Raw genomic sequence first — 15,092 nt, 5'->3', positions numbered from 1 at the left:
AAGTTTTACCCCCAAAGATCCTCAAAAAGGAATAAGAAACATTTTTCTTGTCCATGCCTTCTCTAGAACATTGAAATTCAATGGACTTGGTGGAGATCTGTTTATCAAATAGTAGGCAATTTGAGTAGTTTCACCCCAAAACACCTTAGGCAACTTTACAATCTTCAACATACACCTAACCTTCTCAATAATGGTGCGATTCATCTTCTCAGCTACACCATTATGTTGTAGAGTGCTAGAGACTGTTTTCTCATGACTTATACCATTCTTAATGCAGTAAGTTTCAAACTCCCTTGAGATGTACTCACCTCGATTTTCAAACCTGAGACATTTCAATTTCTTTCCAATTTTTTTCTTAACCATGACACGAAAAACATAGAAAATACTGAAAGACTTTATTCTTTAATCTGAGCAAATAAATTCATACTTTCCTGGTAGCATTATTAATAAAAGTGACAAAGTACTAGTTTCCTCCAAGAGTTTCCACACTATGGGGCCACAAACATTAGAGTATACTAACTCCAACTTCTCTAACTTCTTCTTAGATCTGCTATTAAAGAAAACCCTATGTTGTTTTCCAACCAAACAATGATCACAAGAAAATAAGGATTCATTTTTTGCCAAGGGAATTAAGAACTTCCTTGCCAAAACTTGCAATCCTTTCTCACTCATATGTCCCAACCTTTTATGTCATAACTCTAAGGAAGTATCCTCTATAGCATGTAACTCATCATTACAAACTTTCTCTTGGGTCTTGTACAAAGTGTAACATGTTTCTCCTTTTGCAACAACCAATGAGCCCTTAGTGAGCTTCCATTTACCTTTGTCAAAGTGGTTTTCATAGCCTTCCTTGTCCAAGGCAAAACCTCGCATCAAATTAAGGCGTAAATTTGGAACATGTCTTACATCTTTCAATGTTAATTACTTAGATCCCATATTGGTTTCAAAGCAAACATCACCCATCCCTACAATCTTAGAATGACTAGAGTCTCCCATCTTGACTGTGTCAAAGTCTCCAACTTTGTAATCAGAAAATAACTCCAAGTGAGGAGTAGCATGGTAGAAGGTTGCAATGTCTACAATCTACTCATCTACATGCAAACACTCATCCGAGAGCACTAAAACTTCATCATTGTTGGATATAAAGGCTATGACATTGTCATCATATTTTTCCTGATTTTGTTTATTCTGTTCCATTTTCCAAATTCAATAATTCTTTTTCATATGCCATTTTTTCCACAATGGAAACATTTGATTTTATCTCTGAATTGAGACCTTCCCTCAAACTTGTCATGACCTTTCTGTTCTCTATTCATGTTTCTTTCTCTACTTTCTATGATGAGGGCATGTGCATTTTCTGTGTCATAAGCCTTATTTCTTGTCTCTTCACTAAACAAATTTTCCTTCACAAGCTCTACAAATAATGCATCATTCGGAACAAAGTTATTAATAGTCACAACAAAAGTTCTCCAACTATTTGACAATGAACAAAGCAACAAGGATGCTTGCATCTCATCACCCATAACCATTTTCATAGTAGCCAACTAATTAACGATACTCTGAAAAGCATTCAAGTGATTTATCATTAGTTTTCCTTCCTTTAACTTCATATTCACTAACTTCTTTAATAAGAAAATTTTATTCCCAGTAATTTTTTGTTCAAACATTGATTCCAATTTTTTTCAGAGATTATAAGCATTGTTTCATTCATCACATAATGACATGAGGATGTTTTAATCCATTGCCTAATATAGGTAGTTGCTTTTTTTATCCATCTTATTATTTTCCAAATCAAAAATACCTTTAGGCCTAACTTCTTCACCCTCAAGAGTATCTAACAAATCTTTGATGGTGAGAAAATCTTCCATCATGGACTTCCACATAGTCCAATTTGAATTGTTAAGTTTTATCATGGAGGTTGAGTTCCCTTCTATTTCCATTCCTTTCAAGAATAAAAGTTCCCACATCCAAACTCTGATACCATTTGTTGGGAAGTTAAAGGAAAAGATTTAGAAAATTCACTTGTCAAGGTTAAAAGATTCATCCACAATAATAATCGCCACTCAACAATAATAACCACCAACTCAACAATAATAACAACCTAACAAGAATAAAAAATAATCCAAAAGAATTAACAAAAAAAATATCAAATATAATGTGGAAAAACCCTCCAAATTGAGGTAAAAAAACCACGGAGAAAATTTCTTCCACTTCAATAAAGTGGGGATACAATAATTAGGTCATCACAGGTTTTTTCACCTTGAAAATTTATATAAATATCTCAATGCTTATGGTAGGAATCCATCACCCCATAAGAACATGAACATAAAGAAATCAAGGAGAAAACATACCACGTGAACTTCCCTAAAAGGTTCATGAAAGAATCTATAACTTCACCTTTGAGCCCTAGAATAGTGCCCAAAAAACAACCCTAAGTTTCTTTCTTTTTCTTAATCACCCTTTCTCTCATAATACCAAAGACCTAATGCTATATATATATAGGGAATACCCAAATATAAAATAGCCTAATAAATGGGCTGAACAAACTTAGCCCAACAAAAAGACCTAAGGCTAGGCTACAAGCTTATTCATGCATGTAATTATGATTGTGCCCTATTTTGGAAAGAGTTTGAGAACCGAAAAAAATACTTGGAATGTGACACTATTAGATACAAAACTGATGTTGATAAAGGAAAACGAATTCTTCATAAGATGTTATGTTACTTGCTATTAAAACTAAGAGTACTGTGTTTTTCATTGATTCTATGAAGTGTTTTTAACATTTCTAATAATTGAAAGATTAAAATTTTCAAGTATTAGAAAGCTTAAAAATGTTTTCTAAAATTACTATCAAATGGACTCTAAGACTCAAACAATTTTTTATTTTTTATTGTCAACGATATGGTTATGGATATGAGATGGCACAAAAATAAAAGCATTGTTGATGAAAATATGTTGAGGCATCCACTAATGCAAAAGCTTGAAAAGAGTTTGACAAGGAGTATGAAAGGTCTGCATGTGAGCCACGTAGTGTTAGACTTGGCTTGGCAATTGGTGGGTTTAACCCACTTGGTAATGTGAACAATTGTTATAGTCTATGACCAATCATTCTTATTTCGTATAATTTTCTCCAATGGAAATGTATAAAGGAGCCTTTTTTTTTTTCATAATGTCATTACTTATTCTTAGACCTAAAAAACTAGGAAAGAAAATTAATGTGTTCATGCAATCATTGGTAGATGAATTAAAAGGGTTAAAGGAATTTGGGAAGTTATTTATAGTCCATATAATTCATCCATGTAATTGTAAGTTATATCTGGTAGAAGCATCATATGTTTTCAACCTAATTATTATATGTTGGGAAGATGTCTCAAATAGTATATCCTTTGTACAACTCCTAATGCATCCAAATCATGTACAATGTAAGAGATATGAGCAAAATACTCAAATCAATGTTGATACACCAAAAAGATAACAAGGAGACAATCAAGTTTGACTTTATTACATAATATCTTACTCTTAGGGGTTCAATCTTAATAGAAACCCATTGGGTTTAGAGTTAGACTTTAATTTTCAAATTAGTAGTCTTCCAAAAACCCTAGCCTCTTCATCTCTCTCTCTTCTCAAGGTGTGTAGCCGCTTTACACATGTCCCAAGGATCGAAAATAAAGCCATTGAGTGGAAGGTCATGGGGTTTTTAAGATTTGTGCATCAATTGAAGTAGGGTTTAAGAGTAGGAAGGTCAAAAGGTATGTTTTTTATAACACCTAAAAATCTAAGCTTTATGTTATTGTTGTTAATATATCTAGTAGCCCTAGGGCCTAGAGAGCTTACACTCTTATGATCTTGTTTGCAACAACAACTTCCTGGTTTCAACTAAAACTTCAAATTCCATTTTCTTTGAAATTCTTACTAAAGAACATTCCTTGTTAAAACTTTGTAGTCTAACTTGTTTTAACATAAAATTTCATTGAACATAACATACTTGCTCACAATGATTTTTCTTTGCAAAGGGCACCATAAACGATTACTTGTAACACCATTGTTAAAACCTAAGAAATTTGCCTTTTGTGGCTTAGGTTTTAACTTATTCTCTAAAACATGGCAATAAGAAAGACAATTGAGTATATTATAATCAGAAGTGGGAGTTCCAAACCATATCTCCATGGGAGTATTGCCCTCAAGTGTTGTAGAATGTCATTTGTTAATATGATAACATGCTTATATCGCTTCCTCAACCTAGAATGTTTTTGCTAAATCTACAATATTAGATAACATGCATCTCACCATCTTTAACAATATGTGGTTCATTCTCTTTGCCACCTCATTTTGCTAAGGAGTATTTCGGATTATGAAATGATATATAATTTTTTTTCCCCATAAATTTGCATAAAAAGATCTGACTTATATTCCTACCATTTCAATCATGGTTTTCCATTTGAGGAATACATTAAGAACATCACCTTTATGTCTCATTAAATACACCCACATAGGCCTTAAGTAATCATCAACAAAAGTCGCAAACCAATGCTTACCTCCTAGAGAAGTTACTTTTATCAATCCCTAAAAATTTGTATGCATGTAATCTAATATTCCCTTGATGTGGCAGATTGTAGTACTGAACTATTAGGATAGAGCCCTTAAAATCATGACATGATGTAATAAACTATTGGATTTTATTTATTTAATAAAGTTTCAATTCAAATTTATCTATCATATTTCCATGCATTATATCTTATGAGCACTCTGGCTTGCATATTTTGTATTGTACATGACTTAGGTGTATTAGGAGTTGCACAATAAATCCAAGTCATGGATTCCTTGCAAATAAATGACTTAATCAAAGTCAGTTCATTGGTTTAGACAACCTATTAAAAGCTATAGTGCACCACCTCTTAATTAGAGAGATAACTAGTCTTGGATATTGGGATGAATTTCCCATAGTGAGTGCATTAGTGTATATAGTTACACATTGGACAAAACCTACGATGCGTCGTGACTTAAAGTTATCAAGTAGTCATGATTTCACAAAGTTGCTTCATTATGTTGTCTTTTAACTTTAATAGATATTGAGTTTGTCCTGAACTTAGCAGTGACTTTGACCTACAAGTGAGATCGTAAGTTGATCATATATTCCTTATAGATTGGGTCACTGTTAATGAAAGTAGGTAACAATAAGTATTCTCAATAGAGACATCATGATATCTCTTAAGATTGAGATGATATATCTTTACCCTTTCAAATTTTGATGTGTTTTACATGTTACCCCCTCATATTTGAAAGTTAAGACCAAGGATGAAAATATCGGTAATCACGGATATATCGGTACTTCGATTTTACGGATATATCGGAGATATATTGGATAATATCGGAGATATATCGGTGGATATTTTGAAAAAAAATATTGGTGCTTAAAATTGTTAAAAACTCATGAAAATGTAAAGAAAACCTCATAATAATATAATTAGAAGTATAATAGACATTTTAAAGTTATTTTATTGAAAATTTTGATATATGTATAACATGATTTATCATATTCGATAATAATATTGTTTGCATCGATAAAAATATGAATTTTATAAATGTACATTTATTATTAAATTACATATAATATTATGATATTTGATTACAATATGTCTAATTTTAAAATATATATTAATATTAAAATATGATCCATTTAATTCAATTGTATTAAACAATATAAAATAAATTATAATATATATATATATATATATATATATATTTAATATTTAATTAATTATTAATGATATTAAAAACATTATGAAGAAAATTATATAATTTTTATATTTTTGGTAATTAATTAAAAGAAAATTTTGCTTTTAATTATAAAATAATTATAATTAATTTGCTCTTTAAAATATTTTTTTAACATTTTCTTTATATAAGGACTTTAAGTATATATATGTTTAATGCACTTTATACCATAAGGGCGAGTTAGCCCAGATGGCAAGAAGGCTGAACCCCAAACCAAAACCCCTCGGAAGCAATTTGTTTGGGGAGGTGCACTGTAGCGGCGACACTGTAGCACATTTGACTTTCACTGTAGCGCGTTGACTCCGTTGACCTGCGTTGACCAGGCGATATATCGAGGAAAAATCGCCGATTTCTCGAGATTTATCCAGAAAAATCGTCTGGCCGATATTTCTGTAAGAAAAATCATGTCGATACCCTTCGACACATGATATTTCGGCGATATATCGCCGAAATATCGCGACATTTTCCTCCTTAGTTAAGACTTTGGCCCCCCCAAATTTGTTAAAGAGCAATACTTTGACACCCAAATTTATTAAAAAATTTAATAAATATGTTATTAAATGAAGAAACAAAGATGAAATGCAATGAAAAACATTTATTATCTAAATTTGAAGTTATCAAACTTCGCAGTAGCATAAAAAAATCACAAATAGTAATGTGAATATCTATTTAAAAGCAAAAATAAAAATTGGTAGGTACTATATTTTGAAGTTAATTGAGACATTCAAGTTGAAAGTTGCTAATTCAAAGTTGGTTCTATCTAAGTTCTTGTTAAACTCATTAATAATTCAATAAAAAGTGTTTTGATATGAAGTTCATTTTTATAGTGAAAAAATTTATGAAAATATAATTATATGCACAAAAAAAAAAACATTTTTATTTGAAACATTTTTAGTTTTCTTCAAAAATATTTTTGGAAGAATAATCTATCAAGTACTTTTCCAAGAATCACTATAAGTGATTTTTTTTTTTTTAACTTTTTAAAAGTGTTTTCTAAATTTTGCTAAATATATATATATATATATATATATATATATATATATATATATATATATATATATATATATATATTTTTTTTTTTTTTAGAACACTTAGGGCTTGTTTGGTAATTATTTTTTAAAACAGTTCTGAAAAACAATTTTTGAGAATAGTTTTTGAAAATTGTTCTTTAATGTTTTGTAAAATAAAAATTGGACACTTAAAAATGTTTTAAAAATAATTTTTCTATCTTTTGTTTTTATTTTTAATCATTTTACATGTTTATATAATTATTTTGTAAAACATTCCTTCAAAAACAAATGAAAACAATAGAAAATATCTAAAAAATATTGGATTAATTGATTAAAAAGGATGAAAATATCCCAATTTTGTAAAACTAACCTCCCTCATTTTTTAACTTGAAGAGCAAATTTTTTTGACAAAAATACCCTTCAATATTTTCATTATTTATATGTGTGTTTTAAAAGAAATTGTTACTTTTACAAGAAAAAATATGAGCATTTTTGTCAAAAATTGGTATTTTTTTAGGTTGATAAAGGTGAAGGGTTAGTTTTCTAATCCCTTTTAATCTGTTATCCCAAATATATTTTATGAAAACACCTTATTTTCTATTCTTAAACAGTTTTTTATTATCAAATATGTTTTCCTGATTTTTTGTTTTGAAAAAATAAAAAAATTATTTTCGAAAATAGTTATCAAACGCTTTTAATATTTTTAATACTTTAAATTTTTTATCATTCAAGTATTAAGAATACTAAAAACTTTTTTTAGAATTATTCTCAAACACACTCCTAATTCCAAAACACCAATAAACAAACTTTCACTAATAACCAATTTTAAAAGGATTTGAAAAACTTTCTAGTGCTTAAAAATACTTTTAGATACATTTTTTAAAATCTAAAAAAAGCATTATTGCTTATGTGTCAAAATCCAAATCCATGAAGCCTGAAACATTATCCCATGGCCTGCAACATTTCCCTATCTGAAGAAATTTTCCGAAATGGGCTCCAACGTTCTAAAGCTCTCTCCCTTCTCTTTCTCTAAGACCCTAGTCTTCCCCAAAACCATGTTCTCAAAACTCCTCCCAAGCCCCCAATTCACTTCATTCTCACCAAAAACCAATTATGCTGGTGGGCTTCGCCTATCACTCCCTCGCAGTAAGCGTAACTTTGTAGCCATGGCCGGACCCGGTTCGGTTCAGAAGTCGGATGAGGAGTGGCGGGCCGTCCTCTCGCCGGAGCAGTTTCGAATTCTGAGGCGGAAAGGCACAGAGTAAGATTCACGTATTCCATTTGGTTATCTTCAATTTTGGGATGTTATTTAGTTCATTTCTTCTTCTGGAAGCGGAAAAAATTGATTTATTTTTTCTTGGGTTGTGGATGTTCTTTGATACGCTGATAATTTGGAGAGAAAGTTACGAATGAATTTGCCTGCTTGTGCTGTGATCGTCTCTTGAGTAATTTGAGAATTTTGGAGATAATACAGGAATTGTTCTTTGAATCGTTGAAATTTTTGGGAAATTTGAGCGTCATTTAGTTGATGGAAAATTGGGATGCATTTTCATGAGTTTAGGAGTAATGCAAGAATTTTGTTATTGTAATCGACCTTGTATCACATTTGGATAAACCCATTTGATGAATGTGTATGTGTGGGATTCAGGGGTACCCTAATGAGAAATTTATTTGGATTCAAGTTTGTTGTTGGGTGGCTTTGCGGTTCAATTGTTTCACATGTGGATAAACCCATTTGATGAATGTGAACGTGTGGGATTCAGGAGGTACCCTTATGAGAAATTTATTTGGATTCAAGTTTGTTGTTGGGCGGCTTAGCGGTTCAATTGTTCCATTTGTTTATTGCAACTTGGAGTTTGGGCTGAAGTTAATGGAATTGATTGGGTTTTCTTTAAAGTTGGTTAATGGTTGCAACTTGCAGTTCTCATTTCATAAGTCTGTGTTGATTGCTCGAGTTTGATGCAGATTGAAGTTTACCTGAATATTCATGCTTCTTTTGGTTGTTTTATTTTATGGTTCAAAATTGCAATACTTTGTTTAAGTCTGTGCTGTTTACTTGAGTGTGTTGCTAGTTTACCAGTTTGAGATGGTAAGGTGTTTGGACAGGATCTGCTACCCAGTTTCCCTTTTGGTTGTTTATCTTTGCATGAATTTTTAATTTTATATTTTTTCCGAAACATTATAATTTTCTTTTGCTTCTTTGGTTTTCCCCCCATTGTATATCAGATGTAGCTATTATTTATGAATAGTTAATGGGGAAAACCCAAAGAAGCGAAAGAAAATTACAATGTTTCAGAAATATGTATGTGTATATATATATATTGTTTAAGGTGGTTTTTTTTATTCTAATTCACTCATGTCATATTTGGTTGGTTGGATATAGGATAAGATAAGACATGAGATAACATATTCTATTCCGTGTTTGATTGATGATGGGATAGGATAAGTTGTCTTCTCACTTATTACAGTCCATGTTCAATCAAATACATGATAGGATAAGTAGTAGGATATATTATCCAACCTCTTTTTTTATATTCTCTCATTTTTTTTTTTTTTATATTCCCTAACAAGCTTCTCACGCAAAGAAACTTGCCGTAGATGGAGCCCAAGGATCTAGATGACTCCTACTAGGAAAGAAGATGAGCTCCTCGTCTCTAAGATAGTATAAAGAGACTTCACTGAGAATGTTTATTCACTTGAAACTGTTCACTCTACCTTATTCTCCTTTTCATTCACTGACATACATTATAGTTTAGCAAAAAAAAATGTTGTATGTTTTCAAGCTCCCAGTCATTAAGATTTCTAGTAATGCAATGGTTCTAACAACCCCCCTCCTTCGTCTACTCCCTCAAATCCACCACCCAAGCCTCCTTTGATGAGGCTAAAGCAAATAGTGATTGGAATTAGACATACAAAGGCTCCTTCATGCACTACCTATCCTTCCAAAACTTCACCCTCCTCCCATTTCCCTCGATTAAAGAAACTCTGCTATTAAAAGTATCCTAATCCTTTCTGATAATCTTCCATAACTGATAACGCAATCTCATACCCTTCTTCCCCCCCATATTTTTCACATATTACCTGTCTCCAAAACTCTTCTCTTTTGACTGCATACCGCCAACACCATTTGCACAACATCGCTTTAGTAAGCAATAAGAGTCTCCTTACTCCTAAACCACCTTTTCTTCTCTCCATGGAGACAGAAGACCACTTTGCTAGATGAAGTTCTCTCTTGAAAGCCCTACTTCCCCACAAGAAATTCCTTTGAATCTTCTCAAGCCTTAATCTAACTTTCTTCGGGATGGAAAACTAAGAGATGAAGTAGATGGGCAAACTGGCTAAGGGGCTTTGAAAAACAATCCTTCCCCATTTTGAAATATATTTCTTTTTCCGCAATGAAAGCCTTCTACAAAACTACTCTTCCACTCCATCCTAGACCCCACTGACTTACACGGAGCACCCAAAGGAAGCCTTAGATAAGTGGTTGGAAGCTCATCATTACACTCAATTCGAATGCTTACTCCTCTATATTGTCCACCCTCCCAACTCTAATAAACTTGTTTTTATCAAGGTTAATTTTCAAACTTAAGATGACTTCGAACCATATGATCACCCAACTTAAGTTAACCATCTGGTCATCATCATAAAAAAAACAAGGGTATCATCTGCAAACAATAAATGCGAAATCTCCTCCTCAACCCTTCTCCCCCCCTCACCCTTAAACTTGATAGGAAACCACCTTCCTTAGCCCTCATAAGTAGACTACTAAAAGCATCCATTGCTGTAAAAATAAGTAGGGAGAAAGAGGGTCCCCTATCTCAATCCCTAGGAACTTCGAAAAAAACCAAAAGGGATGTCATCGACTAGAACTGAAAATCTTGTGGAAGAAATACATCATTTAATCCAACCTATTCATCTCTGTACAAAATTCATCCTTCCAAGAATTGTTGGCAAGAAGTTCTAGTTGACATGATCATATACCTTTTCAATACCTAATTTGCATAAGACACCACATGAGTTACCCTTGAGCATTGAATTTATAGCCTCATTTTCTATCAACACTACGTCTAGAATTTATCTTCCCTCTACAAATGCATTCTGATGCTTCGGAACTAGCTTTCCCAAAACTTTTTTCAATCTCTTTGCTAAAACTTTAGCAAGGATCATTAGTAGACCTCCCACCAAACTAATAGGCCTCAAGTCTTTTAGATCCTCTACACCCTCTTTGTTAGAAATTAGCACAAAATATTTTGCATCAAGGCTTTTCTCAAACCTTCCATGATAATAAAACTCCTTGAAAAACCTCATAACCTCATCATTTACAAACTCCTAACCAAATTGCCAAAAAGCTATAGAGAACTCATCCAGTCCTTAGGCTTTGTCCCCATTCAACTCTAACAAAGCACTAAACAACACCTCTTCTGAAAACGGTTCCTCTGGTATCTACTTTTGACCCATACAAAGACTCAAAAGCCAACCCATTGATGTTAGGTCTCCAATCATCTATCTCAGATAAAAGGTTGCGAAAAGCCATTACCACACCTTACTTAATCTTCCTATCCACAATAAGCCACACCTTGTTAATCCTAATGTTGGCCATCAAACTCCTTTTATGAGCATTGGACATTTTATGGACAATTTTAGTATTTATGTCCCCCTCCTTCAACCAAATCTCCCTTGATTTTTGTCTTTATGATGCTTCTTTGAAAAGGGCCCACTTTCAAAAATCTCCCTTAGCTAATGTCCTAGTTTCATCCTCTTCTTGAGCTAAGGGACCCAACCTCTCATTGGCGTCCCAAAAACCCACCTGATTTAAAGCCTTCTTCCTCCTAATGGAGTCCGAGACATTTCCAAACACTTCATTGCTCTACACCTTCGAGCTCAATTTTGAAGCTTTCAACTTTGCATCGAAAATGAAACTAGGAGTACCACTGAGGTTATACCCCATCCACCAACCCCTGAACAAGTCTTTGAAACCCTCCTCCTTTAAGCACATATCTTCAAACATTAAAGGGATAGGTCCTCTCCTCAGATCTCCCCCATTGAGCAAAATAGGAGCATGATCAAAAACAGGCTTCAGCAAAGAACTCTGAACCACCCCACTGAAATGACTCTCCCACCTCTCAGACACCAAATGATAATACTGTTTTTTTCTTATGACCAACAGATTGAATCAGAAAAAAATAAATAAAAGTTGTACACAATTACTAAAAGGGAAGAAAAGGTGATAAAGGTACTAGTTACCTTGTATCATTGACCAAGTAAAAGGGAACTAAACAAGAGCAAACTGATGATTAGCAAGCTGATGGGTTTTCTATTTTTATTTTTTCTGCCTAACAGAATGTAAATCACAAGGAAAACATTAAGATTAGTTATATAAAAGGAAATCTCGCTATTGGAATCCTTTTGAAATCAGCGCCTGCTGTCTCTCTGCTTGAAACTAGCAAAAGCCAATCATCTCCATGCAATGGCTACATTAACCCCTTTATTGGGGAAAAGACAATCCTCAAGCCCTCCCTTTGCCCAGAAGCAAAATGTTTGTTAGTGATTGTGGGAAGATCCACTCAATTCTGAACTTCAACGCCAAAGAGAGGAGGCAAAGGGTTATGAATTAGAACCATCACCGTACTTTCTGCTTGCTTTGCACACGAGAACTTATTTTTGAATCATTCAACTCTTAGAAATGAGATAATCAGTATTAAGATCTTATTTAATATGACTTCCACATTAAAAAAAAACCATTTAACAACATAGAATCTACCCTGTCCTTTCCCAACTCAAGATTCTGTAAAAGAAAGCCAAATGAGAACCTAGTCAATCTACAGGGCACCTTGACCTTCTATCCAGAAGTCTGGCCTAAGAGGAGCAGTGTGTAATTTTCCCTATAGAAGTCAATATCCATCCATGGGGATTTGTTTTTTTTTGCTAGAATTCAAATATAATATATGGTGCAACTTGCAAGAGAAAACCATCCATAAGTTCACAGTCTGAAGTGCCGAATGAGAACCCAAAAAAAGAAATGCATAGACACATTACCATATCTTTTCTCCAAAAAATAAAAAGAAAAAAGTAAGAATTTCTGGTTTCTTCATCATAACACACTCCTGACATTTCTCGCTGACCTTAAGAATACCAATCTAAAGGCTAAAGACCATATCCTAAAAAATTTCTTAAAATGGTGAAGAATGGAGGCATCTGTACCGCTCAAGATGTGGAAGCCCATATGTTCTTATAAAGAGACAGAAAGAGAACGGTTTACTTAGATGTCTCTCTTGGAAAGGATAGGCAAACATAAACTGTGTTAAATAACTTGGTTATTGTGTCATATCCTCAAACAATAAACTCGAGTCTGTTCAATTTGTGTGAAATTGTAAATAAACGAAAACATGGAGCTTGATATTAACTTTGGATTGAGTTCGCTGCTGTAAGATTCCAAGTTTAGTTTTCTTCTCCCATGATCCCAAAATAATCAAATGGAGGATGAGAGAAAATTTAATGAATTGTATATGTTGAGAATCTGGTCTAAGTTAGTGTCAGAATCTTCTTTTTATGAAGAGGAGATGCAGCAAGCCATGATAAATTTCCAGAGTATCTCCGTAAGAAATGGTGTTTTCTTGTTTATATTATTACTCTTGACATGGTTTCAGTGCAATACAGGTATCCAGGCACAGGAGAGTACGACAAGTTCTTTGAGGAGGGAGTATATAACTGTGCTGGATGTGGGACTCCTCTCTACAAGTCCACAACAAAATTCAACTCTGGATGTGGTTGGCCAGCTTTCTACGAGGGCCTCCCAGGAGCCATAAACCGCACAGTGAGTACTCCTCTTCTTTTCTATTGCCTGTGTGACCTCTCAATATTGAACTAGCAATTTGATTTGTATTTGTAACAAGATTTGTCATATGTTTTCAGCCAGACCCAGATGGGATGAGGATTGAAATCACATGTGCGGCCTGCGGAGGCCATCTGGGTCATGTATTCAAAGGCGAAGGGTTTCCGACTCCCACAAATGAACGCCATTGTGTCAATAGTATTTCACTCAAGTTCACTCCTGCAAATTCTTCATCCTCCCTGTGAATACTTAATGGGAAGGATGTTTAGGATCATCTATTTCTAATAAAAGAAGAATGCAACTATGACCTCTGTTTTAGAACCGTATTCTAATGCAGTTTTCTGCTTCTGTTTTGCCCTTTTTCTCCCCTGTCAAGCCGCTTGTTAACATGTGAAAATTGTCTTATTCTTGTGTGGTGTACCAACTCTTAAGTCCTGATAACAAAGAAGAAATGCCATTGTTGCAGAGGGTTGCTTTCCCAGTCAAAATCATTTTATAATAATAATAATAATAAGAAGAAGAAGAAGAAGAAGAAGAAGAAGAAGATATAGCATTATTGTAGCTTATCCAAATGGGAACATGGGGAAATTATTTGTCAGCATATGGCACATGAAGATGGCCAAAAATCCTAAGCAGCCATCCACCAAAATTTCAGCATGACATGAAAGGAATTTGAAGACAAGGGGGAAGTCATGATATTGAAATGGGATGCTGAAATTCCAAGTTTGGGTTCAAAGTGACACTTGTAACAATTAAAATACAAGTACCTTTTATTTATTTATTTTTTTTAAATATTTGAAGTCAGAATTTTAAAACTGCATTTTAGTACAAATTTGGAATTTGGGATTTGTAATTTTTATAAAAGTCATATTTAAAGAAAAAAGAAAGTAAGTAAATTAATTGATTAAAAGAATAAAAAGATTTCAAATTTACAAAATCTAATAATTTTTGAACCTTTTTGTGACATAAATGGTTTTTAACATATTGATTATTTAAGTATTTGTTTTTTTTTAATTATTTTTATAAGAAAAAAGTAAGGATATTTTTATATGAAATTAATATTTTCAAGGTGAAAAAAAAAATGAAAGATAAGATTTATAAATCGGGAAGATGTCATCTTTTTAAAAATAAAAATAAAAATAACCCATTTACATAATAGTTTCATGAGATGTCTATGATGAGGATGATTTGGACTTACAAATTTTAACATTTTTTTTGGGAAATAAATAATCAAGAAGTTCTAAAATTTGAAAATAAGTTAAAATGTAATATAATATAATATTAGGTTGTTACAGAAAAAAAAAAAAGAAAAAGTAGAAACTAAAAAATGCAGAGATGGGGGAAGGTGGGGAGAAAAAACAGACAAAAAAGGAAAAAAAAAATCAGGGATTTATTCCAAAAAGCCTGGCGAACGGGCCCAATGAGGTCTTTTATTGCAAATTATCATCAAATGCCACGTCCTCAGAGTGTAGACT

General features: G+C 32.9%; 1 protein-coding gene across 1 annotated transcript; it reads left to right on the top strand.

The window, feature by feature from the left end:
• The first annotated feature begins 7,689 nt into the window (after positions 1–7,689).
• On the top strand, positions 7,690–14,082 carry LOC100264443 (peptide methionine sulfoxide reductase B5). The gene is made up of 3 exons (XM_002265093.5): positions 7,690–8,046; positions 13,443–13,599; positions 13,698–14,082. Exons 1-3 carry the CDS (start codon positions 7,775–7,777, stop codon positions 13,860–13,862), a joined length of 594 nt encoding a protein of 197 aa, XP_002265129.2. The 5' UTR covers positions 7,690–7,774; the 3' UTR covers positions 13,863–14,082.
• Positions 14,083–15,092: the final 1,010 nt, after the last annotated feature.

The sequence above is a fragment of the Vitis vinifera genome, chromosome 3 (genome assembly GCF_030704535.1).
Source record: "Vitis vinifera cultivar Pinot Noir 40024 chromosome 3, ASM3070453v1".
Classification (NCBI taxonomy): domain Eukaryota; kingdom Viridiplantae; phylum Streptophyta; class Magnoliopsida; order Vitales; family Vitaceae; genus Vitis; species Vitis vinifera.
This window is presented reverse-complemented; position numbering and strand designations above follow the sequence as displayed.